The 11,470-nt window shown below is 35.9% G+C and overlaps 1 protein-coding gene across 1 annotated transcript; it reads right to left on the bottom strand.

Annotated features, from left to right (window-relative positions):
- Positions 1–1,175: 1,175 nt before the first annotated feature.
- LOC140785189 (peptidyl-prolyl cis-trans isomerase Pin1-like) lies at positions 1,176–6,024 on the bottom strand. Its single transcript, XM_073132957.1, has 2 exons — positions 5,612–6,024; positions 1,176–1,551 (listed from the first exon to the last, which is right to left on the bottom strand). Exons 1-2 carry the CDS (start codon positions 5,850–5,852, stop codon positions 1,427–1,429), a joined length of 366 nt encoding a protein of 121 aa, XP_072989058.1. The 5' UTR covers positions 5,853–6,024; the 3' UTR covers positions 1,176–1,426.
- Positions 6,025–11,470: the final 5,446 nt, after the last annotated feature.

The raw sequence follows: 11,470 nt of genomic DNA, 5'->3' as shown, positions 1-11,470 counted from the left end.
AGTATTAGGTAATATTTGATTCCGAATGTCTGGTTCATCAACTGGTAGACCACTTTCTACTAGTGCCGATGACATAGCAAGGGAAACATATTGCGGTCTTAACCTTTTCATGATTGCCAAATGACTCTCTTCCATTGGATGCCTTGTGGGCTTAAGACCCAATTCTTATATGTTCTCCTTATATGGTATCCCTTGTTCAAGAGGTAGAACATCTTTGTTGGCAACAATGGCAGAATTGAAAGGTTCTCAAAACACTTACGCCTTGTTTGCTTTGAGTTCAAATAACCCCCTAAACGTTCAAGGATCCTTATCTTGGTTCAGTATTTAAACATTTGTTTATCTTTTTTTATATCTAACTAAGTTCACTCTAATAAGACCAACTAATTAAATTTGGGGCTTAGCCTCAAACCAAACATGGTCTAGCTTTCTAGATAATCCGGATGCCAATTCGGTAACGAGTCTTCAATGTTACATGATTCAATTCTCAACATCCAGCACTTCCGATCAATGATCAATTTCTTTGAGGTATTTATCCTCTTCATTCTCATCTATAGGACTTTTGATGCTCATCCTCTTAGGTGTTCTAATTTGATGAAGGCAGTTGCAGCTCATCTTTGTTGTGCTTAAGTTTAAAGTGCTTGAATGGAATAAGCCTAGTCGCTTTGATAATATGGAGAACCAGAAGAATGATGAGGGACTCCAGTCCTTGGAGTGCACTACTATTGCCCTTATAAGGCTTGCCATCAAGAGACCTATTTACCTTATACTTGGAAATTAAAATATATGCATGAATTGTGCGACTTAAGTAAGCCATAACAGACAAAGTACCTGGCCGGCGATACCGTGCTCATGTCGTAACTTTGCATATACTAAGATTACCAGGCCATCATCAGACAACAGGAAATTATACAACATTCAGCACAAACCGGTCCTGAATTCAGAAGAAGAATCCTCACCTCAGCAAGCAAACCTCCTACTGACCTACAGGATAGGCAGCAGATTCTCTATTCTGGTTTCAGGACTTTGTGCAGTTTCCTATATATAAGGACTTCATTCATACCATAACCAACCAAGATAAGTAGATTGGATATCTTCCAACTTTATATAGGCTAAAAGAATTAATGCACTATCAGCCGATAGATTTAGTAACAGTTTCCCTCGGCAATAACAAGAGATGACACAAGTAAGATTATATCAGATACCATTTTGGAAATGATAAGTCCAATAAGTAGTCGATGCTTACCCACAAACATAATCTCAAACTAAGCATCAGTTATGATCTAGTAGTACAAGTTTATTTGGGCCAAGTCAGTCATAATAATGGCATGGCTTGCATAAATGAACGATGAGATTACATAATTAAGGCAATAGGTTCATGAACGAACGTCTAGCTCATGCACTGTCCAGCTCCCAGGATAATATGCAACTAACCCGTTCGCAGGATGATGTGGACTCCGCTGTCTGTGTCCACGATATCACTTATATCACCAATTTTGAGGGCAAAGGCCACTTCTTCAAAGGGCTTCTGCATCTGCCCCCGTCCAAAACGACCTGCAGCAGTTTACACAGTGCATGGATCAGAACAGTCATACTAAAGCATGCCTTGTACAACAAAAGAAAAGGAGAAAGGAAAAGAGAAAAGCATGCATGGCTAACAACAATCATGTGGCCAGACAAGTTATATATCAATTAACTCACAAGGACACAGAATAAATACAAGAGAATCATCTCTCAAAATAACAAATTCATGAAATTCCTAGAACAAAATGCTGCAGCAAATATTTGCCTTGCAACAGCGCTACCGTGTAATGCCATCTTATTACTTGGTGAATCTAGGAAGTTGATTGCAGTTCAGTTAAATTAAAGTTTGCACTTCAAGTTGATCTATCAAATTCTCTTAAAACCTGTGATTCTAAGAAAAATACATAATTTTGAACAATTTTGTTAACCTCTAGTCTGCTGCAAGCTAAAATTCCTACTAATTTGAATTGGCACAGACTAAGGCATCTTTACATTTTTATGTACCATAACATTCAGAAAGCCATCTCATGTTCATTGCTAGGCCTCTTTAACAGTCCATATGAGATGTTTGGGGATATTTGGATCAATTAATCCTTCTATTTCTCTTGAAATCATTCTTTAAATGATGACAACTGATTCTGCAATCCATAAACCATTAAGCTAAGAAAGCTTCAATTACACATGTATTCCTGTTGTCGGGTTATATTTCTTCAGTAGCTTGTTGAAAAAAATGTCCCGATAGAAATTATGAAGATTTCATAATGTTGACAAAAGGGGCATATGATGGACCATAACCACTGAACCAATGATAGTCTAAGTCCTGATCAGTATAATAAGTAATTACATTCTTCCAAAATTCTTGTTAGGAGAGAAGAGTTTACAAGACAGCATGCAATAGACAAATTAGCGCAAGAGAAATATCTCCAATTAAAGCCCCAAACTATGGTGCAACTGAATATTTGAAATTGTCGTAGTTGTGAGGGTAAACTTCTAATTGCCTATGCTACAACACAAATTTTAAGAGTTGAAGATAAATAAAGATATTTACAATCTTTGGGTTATGAAATTAAGCTCACTGTATCTTACATAATGGTTACAAACCAATGTATGATTTCGAACAAATGCCTTTATCCAACAAGTTAAAATTATATGCATGAAATTTTTTAACAAATATATTTCCAACAAATCTTGAACAACAAATATCTAGAATCTGCTGCCAAGCACAATATTCTTGAGACTCCTACATAGAAGTCATATATGCATTCAACCATGTAAGCCATTTCATTTTACTTATAGGCTCTTGCAAGAAGTTCACACCCTATAATTGGCAAGTAAGCCAAGGAATTAAAAGATATGCCATAAAGAAATGTCACAAATTGATGGTACTCTGCTACGATATGTTCATGACCATCACAAAATCATATAGCCTACATATTGAAGTAACGAAGTGCATCCAGTTTCTTTGCAAAGTTCCATATATGATGTGCAGTGCATTCTTCGCACTGCAAGAGAATGATAGTATGCCTGCTTCTCTTATAACAGCATACCATAGGATGATTGAGGTTCTTATAAAATGAACAATTTGTATCTAAATATTTCCTAACGTCTAACAACAACCTGCTACAACAAGCTTAGTTTGCAATTGGACGATCCTTTTAATTATAAATTTCCTCTCCAAAAATAATCACATTCTTTTGAACTCTCACATTCTCTTTTCTGATCAATATGCTGAAACTACTGAGCTTTTGGGTTGAACATAAAATCATACAATTAAATTCCTGTATTGCTTCTGGATCTTAAATGCATCATTAGATGAGTAGGATGTTGGATTTTTTCTGGATGTTTCAAAAAATATGTTTATATTAGAAGCTTTACAATGCACTAGCACATTCTAATATGCTCTTCAAATAACTAAAACTTTGCAATACATGCAATAACCCTTCAGAGATGGAATACATGCAAATGAAGAATCATGGAAGAGTTCAAGTTACACAAAAAAAAGAAAAAAAGAAAAAGAAAAAGGAAATGACTAGTTCAACTCTATTGACTATCCTACTACTGCACTGCAAAGTAGCTATAGTGGTTTCGTTAGATGCTTATCTTTTCTTTATTTAATTAAAATATAGTCTAGCCGACAGCTTTAATCTACATACTCCTAGTTCTAGGATAGGGACGGCAATCAGATCAGATCATGCTGGGTTGATCAGATTAGGTCTAGTCAAATTAAAGTGAACAAGAACACGACTTATTTAATAAACAGTTTGGAGTATTATATACGAACATGACATGTTTATTAAACGAGTTAGATTAAATGGGTTACATGGGTTATTTAGGTTAATATGAGTTTTTTAGGTTATAAACAGATTTATTTGATTTATAAATGACTTATTCGGGTGATACACAGATCAAATAGGTTGAAGTCATAAATATAAATTTGGCCCCATTTAACAATCAAATTAGATTAGATCAAGTCACTTATGACCTAAACTCAATTATAATCAACAAAAACTCATTTTAAGTCTTTGGTTATCTGGTTAGTAAAGAAGTGAACCCCTTAGTGTAGGGTCGTCAGAATTACCTATTTATTGATAGGCAATTATGAAAAGAACCAAACATACAATTATGGGTGACCAACCACTCCTGTTTATCTATATGCAAGTTGAGACCAATTGGGCTAGCTGCTCAAATCAGAAGAAGACGGTCTTCTAAGTTGTGGGAGGCCTAGCTTGGAAGCAAATCTAGTACTTCACTAATTGGGATTGCAGTCCATTTAAATTGGATTGTTATTAAGACCCATTAGCAACCATAACAAGCATAAAGAAACTGACATAAAACCCTCTTATCGTATTTAGTATTTATTTCCTCTCCTCAAACTTCCCTCTATGTCATACAAAGCTCAGCATCTTTCTCCTTTCTCTGTGATAAGAGATCCGGACCTAATCTTTCTTCGTAAAGCCAACTATCTCCTGGAAGTTTTTATCCATTGCACCAAATGCATTTCTTCCCTCTATCCCCTACGTTGTGTGCTGGTTTTTCCTCTTCTCTGTTGTTGCAATCCACTCTCCTCTACTTCCTCTTCTCTCTCTCTTCTTTTCCCTCTATTAAATACCTTTCTCAGTTAACACTGCTGCTTTTAGATCTCAAGAGAAGTTCAAGACATTATTTAGGATCCAATCATTCAGCAACAAAGAGGATGAAGCATAATCCTAGATCTCTTAAAACTGATTGTATCTGAAAGAATCGTTGATCTCTGCACACCATATACTTAGATAGGCATGTCTAGATGTTATTGCATGCCCAAATCTCTGCCCCTACAGGCATGCAATTGGACAGCTAGCAACTTTATCAGATACTTGTATCCCCCTTCCAATCTTAATTCAAATACCAATACATCATTTTGCAGACAAACACCTCTTGTAAAAGTTCTCTCTCCATGGAAATCCATCTTCAGTTCATAGAAGAAAATACTTTCAATGGTTAGTTCGAATCCTCAGCACCTATAGACATGTGTTTGGATAAACTAGCAACTTTCTTACAGCAGTTTGCGAAAAAAATCCCCCCATGGGCTCCGTATTTGGTTCAGTTATCTAAAAAGGATTTGTGCATAAAAAAAATAAAAGAGGGGGAAAAAAGGAAAAAAAAACTCCATTTACCGATCTGTGAACCATCATCAGCTTAATTTCTAACCACTATACCATTGTCAATCACGTGTCTACACTGCAACCTATTTGACTAAAACGATGTAACAAATGAATCACAAAATTCCTCATTCTTATCGATCAGTATATACTAACCCATTTGCCTCCTGCATCATAGATCATGTTCATCCATAAATTACTTCTTATAATACATCACATAAACACTAGGAGAAACCTCAAGCCATACTATCCAGCAAAGGCAAAAACGAAAATTTTGTCATTTGAACTACGGGCCTCATCTCTATCGGGAAAAGAACCGATCCTTGCAGCCAGCAATGAATGAGAACACATATTATGCTAACACTCATCAAGCCCTAAATATAGAATCCGATCTGACGACACCTAATCCTAGCCCTGGCGACGCAGGATGTGGTTGGGGGGAAAGGAGCTACCTAGGTCACCACCACGCTTCGCGGATGAGCAGTCAGAGTGGCTTGCGGCGACGTCGTCGAAGCGGGCATGGCCGGTGAGGATGTCACTGCGGAAGGCGCGGAGGCGGCCAACGGCGGAGTCCCTTGTGGTGGCGGCGATGGCGCGGCCCTCCGGATCCTTCCACGACGACTTCCGCCGCGAACCCTCGTGCTTGATCAGGATGTGGGATGCACGAACCTGCTCCTGCCCCATTGAAGACATTGCTCGACTCGAGTAGGGTTCTCTCCTTCTCCCTCTCTGTTTGGGTTTATACAGAGAGAATACAGAGGGAGAACAAAAGGAACAAATTTAAAAAGATAAAAAAATTTTGGTTTTCGCCTTTGGGTTTGGGATTCAATTTCCTTTTCGGTTTCGAATTTCGAACTCAGAAAATAAAAACCCAAATTTGTATATAACACCCAACTTTTTAACTAAATTTATATTTACACTCTATAATTTAGGAAATATGTGCAGAAAACATCCTGAGTTAGATTTCAACTAACACCGTGAAAATATTCCGTTAATTAAAATTATTTTATTTATAAAATATCTAAAATGTTCTTAGGTTGATCATTAACCCCAAGGTTGACCTCAAGGTTGACCCATGGGAGGATTGACCTCAAGGTTGACCCATGGGAGGAGAATGCTGCGACGACCCTCGCTCGCGTCCTAGACTCTCGCCCCTCGTTGGCGTCTTCCGTTAATTAAAATTATTTTATTTATAAAATATCTAAAATGTTCTTAGGTTGATCATTAACCCCAAGGTTGACCTCAAGGTTGACCCATGGGAGGATTGACCTCAAGGTTGACCCATGGGAGGATTGACCTCAAGGTTGACCCATGGGAGGAGAATGCTGCGACGACCCTCGCTCGCGTCCTAGACTCTCGCCCCTCGTTGATGTCTCAAGCCTTGCCGGCGTCCCCGAGGTTGACACCCGATCCCTGTGGAGCTACCGCCAAGGGACCCTCGCCCCTCGTCGGCGTCTTTGAGCCTCACCGGCGTCCTCGAGCCTCGCCTGCATCCTCGAGGTTGACCCCCGATCTCGGTGGCGTAGCCGAGGAGATCTTACTCTTGATGGGGCACCCGGCATCCTCGACAGGGGGATCTTGCGCTCGAGCAAACCTCGAAACACCTTGTGGATGTTAGATCGGAGGTTAAGATGATAAGAAGGGAGGAGGAAATGAGGAGGTAGGAGGAGGGAGGAGGGAGGAGGGTTAGGTTTAGTTGGTTAGTTGGTTTGGGTTGGGTTTATTAGTTTGGGTTGGGTTGGGTTGGATTTAGTTGGTTAGTGGGGGTTGGGTGTTAGTTGGTTAGTTGGTTTGGGTTGGGTTGGGTATTAGTTGGTTAGTTGATTTGGACTGAGAGTATTTTTGTAATCTTTATAGTATAGTTAAATTAACCCAGAGGTTAGGTTAAATTTAACTAACAGATCTAACGGCAGGATATTTTCTGCATATATTTCCTAAATTATAAGGCTCAATTTACAAATAGTAAAAATAGGGTGTTATATGCAAATTTCCCCATAAAATGAACTATCTGGGCTATGCAGCTTACTGATCAAGCATATATCAAATAACTAGGGTTGAAACAAGTCACATTAATTCAGAATCGATCCGCTATTCGGTCCGATTCGGATTGAATTTGGATAAAAAATTTCTATCCAATCCAGATAGGGATAAGATTTTTTGAAAAAAAAATCCCACCGAGTCGATATAATTTTTGGATTAGAATAGGAATACAGATATCGATATCCATTTATCCGCATATATTTTTGAATGATTTATAATTTTTAGTTTTTTTTAAATAGTAAATATTGATATCGTTACTAATGATGTATTATATATTATTTATAGAGATTAATTTTGCTAATTTTATATATATTTGGCATGTAAGAATTTTTTAAAACTCTTAATATTTTTGTGTTAATTGTCTCTAAATAAAATATTATAATTAGTTTTCAATCAATATCCATTTAAGATCTAATTTTCTATTCGAAAATTATTCGTATCCATTTAGTTATGATATGATTTTAAATTTTGTTATTCGTCCAATATCCGAATCTAAATTCGTATTCAGACCAAAAATATGAATTTAGACGTGGATTAAGCACTATCTAATCCATATCCGATCCATTTTCAGCCCTACAAATAACCCATGTAACTAGTTTCATAACTGAATTGTATCTATGTTTGAATTACCGTGACCTGATCCTTTGATCATTTTATATTAAAAATGTTCTAAATTAATTCACCTAATAATTATCACCCTTCATATTCTTACATTAATATAAGTAACAATATAATAAATAGAAGGATGGTGGTTATTATTTAAACTAAATAGTAATTAAATATATACAACATATAATATATTACTCATCGAGAGCAAGGACATTACAATGGCCGAAAATATATCCCATTAAAAAATACTCTACATATTTTGTATTTTGCGGTAAAGATAAACCAATCTTTTAAGTGAGTAGAGCTAGGATTTATATAAGCTTGAGTTTTTTTCGTATTATAAACAAATTTTTTTGTGTTATAAACAAATTATTCAAGTGATGAACAAGTATTTAGGTTATAATTGGATTGTCTTATCATAAATGGGTTGGCGAGTTAAAATGAGTTGAGATAATAAATATGAGCACAATTCGATTTAATAATCGAGTTAGGCAAGTTTAACACATTTATGACTCAAACTCAATAAAACTAAACTTAAACATATTTAAAAGCCAGGTTAGGCCTGTTAAGTTAAGTTGTCATGTCTGATAATTAAGTTGGATTAATTTTTTCCACCCGTAATTATTTTCTAATTTATTTTGTGTTCCATTTAAATTTCAGAAAAGTTATATATAGCACTATGTTATGCATTTAATATAATTGCATCTTATGTTTCTTTTATCTATCCATTGTGAACCTTATATTTTAAAGTTATTCAACAAAGTACACCTTGATATTAATTTGTCTAACAAAGACTTACCATATTCCAGTTTCAAATTACCATAGATATAAAGTTGTAAGAATGCCCTCAACTTAATAGAGGGAAAACCATTATACACATCACAATCTTTGGTTCAATAAAATTAACTAAATATTAGCCTTTATCTCTTAGATGGTCTAAGTTATCATAATCATTAGATTAATTTATTTTATAAAGATATAATTAGATAAAAATCTAATCTAATAAAGACATTATCTTTTAGTTCAGATTAGGATTAAGATCGGATTCTTTCATGGATTAGAATACCTATTTCTTACCCTATAAATATGTGGTTGATCCTTAATCCTAGACATTTTTATTTTTTTATAAGCTCTCTATCAAACGAGATATTTGAGGGATTATAAGACTGGATTCACAACTGTGGAATTCAAATAAAGACCTTAATATTAAGATATTAAGGATAACGATATCAGGTAAGTACATCTAATCCTTATTTGTTCTTCATTGATGTGAGCATGATCTATTATGGTTAATAGAAAATTTATGATCTTATTTTAGTTTACCAATTGGTATCAGAGCCGGCAAACCTAAAGCTCTTGTAGCACCTTTCTTTCGTGTTTTTTTATTAACATTCCTTTAATTTTAGTTTATCCTTTATCAATCTCTCTATTCTTTGTCTAGAAATATGCCCAAGTTTTTTGTTCCATAGCATTGTTTCATCAGTAGGATATTTCTATTTATTTACCCCACACATGTGGGGTTAATAAAGACTGAGAACAAACATGATCCAAATTTAATCTATATAATTTTCAAAACCAATAATACAATTTTGTTAGACAAAAGGTAATTGTTCCATTATCAAAAGGAAAACTAAAACCGCATGCATCAAGATTTGAAACTGACAAAAAATTCCTTCGAACATTAGGAACAAAAGTTATGTTTAAAACTTTCATTCTCCATTACCAAGTCTTCTACTCTTTTGAAATCCCTGCATAATGTTTAAAATATGAACAGTAGCTCCAATGTCAAACCACTTCAAAGCACACTAATGAAAAATCACTATATGATTTTGATTTGCAAGCCATTTTCTACGTTTTTTCTTTATATGCTCAACCTTCTTATAAAAAAAGACACGCAGTAGTAGAGTGTTTCACAGACTTTTTATCGCATGTTTTAGAATTCACATGATTGAACTCGTTCAACTTCCCAAAAATATTTGATCCTTTCCTTGTAAATTATTCTTTCTTTTCAGTATTTACTATAGCCAATTGGGTAATCTCTATTTTGTTACATTTTTTTGTCTTTCCTCTTCCCTATCGTTGATGCGAACATTACTGATTGGATGCATTGACGTGTGTACCAGCATATGAGGTATTAATAGTTGATGATCCCTTTTGTAGAGATTTAGTTTTGAGTTAGATTGGATGTGGTGTTTAGAGTTATTTTTATATTTTATATTTGTTTATGGTGTTTTTACTTATTGTCATTGTAAGATATATAGACTATTATTTTCCCATTTGATATTGATGAAGAATTTTAAAATTTTCTCTACTAGTGAGAAGTGAGATTTGGTGCAAAATAGTTGTCTAAGGGTGAAGACGTGAAACCTCATTCCTATTTCTTTTTATTACATCTTTCATCCACCATCTTCTCTACACTACATCTAATCCGTAGTTTTACTCAATTTCAATATCGTAGAGAATATCCTTTATATAGACATCCCACTACTGGGTTTCTACACTACTCTACATCTAATTTTTATTTGGTCAATTGAACCAAGAACTCTGAAACGTCACAAACTTCACCATGCTACAAGCTCAGCAAGTTTTGATTTATACAAGGAGATCATGTTACGAACCGGCTTGATTCGATCCGTAACGATTCTGGACCGGTTTGAGAACGTGACTTTCAAAAGAAACTTTGGGGGATCTAGCTATTGGATCTTGCTAAATTTTAGATATGTTGTCGCCCTTAAAGAGAGTTTTCCGATGAATCTAAGATCTTAGGATTTAGATGGCTAGATCTTGAGTTATCGGCCGAATAGTGACCGAAGGTCGAATCGACCCTAGTTTGTTAGCCCTTCAATGGCTAAATAGATGCTAGGAGAATTCTTTTGGAGTGAAGGGGAAGAAGTTACTGCAGAAGAAGGGGATTAAGAGTTAGAGGAGGCCGAGCAAGGACTTAGGCGATGAAAAAAAGGAAGTAGGAGAGAGTGCCAATGGCTAAAGCAAGGAGGGAGATAAGGGCAACAATACCGATCCAATTATTAGATAAACTCCAATTAAGGTTTCCTCTACATATTTATACAGGCTCACCCTTTTGACGCAAACAACTAAATTAAAACCCTAAAAAACTAACATTTCTCGTCGTGGTGCTTTTGATCGTGCCCGATCGCGTTCGAACGCACCAATATCATTCTCTGTAGGGATGAAAATAGGTCGGATTATGTCAGACCCGACCCACTACCCAATCCGGATTGGATTGGATACGGATAGAAAATTCCTATTTGATCTGGATCTAGATACGGATATGGATAGCCATTTACAAAAGTGTTTGGATCTGGATCCAAATACAGATACGAAAACGGGTATAGTTAATTTTATCGAATACAGATTCAGATAACGGATATCCGTTTATCCACTTATATAAATACCCAACTAAACCCTACCTATCTATCTCTCATCTCCCAAATCTCCTAATCCACAAATGTCGTGGCCGCCTCCATCTAAAATCCCTCGTCGCCATCATCGGCCATGGACGCCACCAACTCTCCGATCGAGGCGTCACCAATCCTCCCTCCTTGAGATCGGCACACTTAGCTCCAAATTGATTTTGATCTAATCTTTGTTGTGCATCCATGCAGTTTCAGAAAATAAAGGAGGCTATAGCAAGACATAACACT

Source organism: Typha latifolia, chromosome 3 (genome assembly GCF_019914945.1).
Source record: "Typha latifolia isolate L0001 chromosome 3, TyphaL0001v2, whole genome shotgun sequence".
NCBI classification, from domain to species: Eukaryota; Viridiplantae; Streptophyta; class Magnoliopsida; order Poales; family Typhaceae; genus Typha; species Typha latifolia.
This window is presented reverse-complemented; position numbering and strand designations above follow the sequence as displayed.

Coding starts and splice junctions, on each gene's coding strand:
- LOC140785189 (XM_073132957.1), bottom strand. CDS start 5,852: ATGTCTTCAATGGGGCAGGAGCAGGTTCGTGCATCCCACATCCTGATC. Junction 1,552..5,611: donor GAAGCGTGGTGGTGACCTAG/GTAGCTCCTTTC, acceptor AAACTGCTGCAG/GTCGTTTTGGACGGGGGCAG.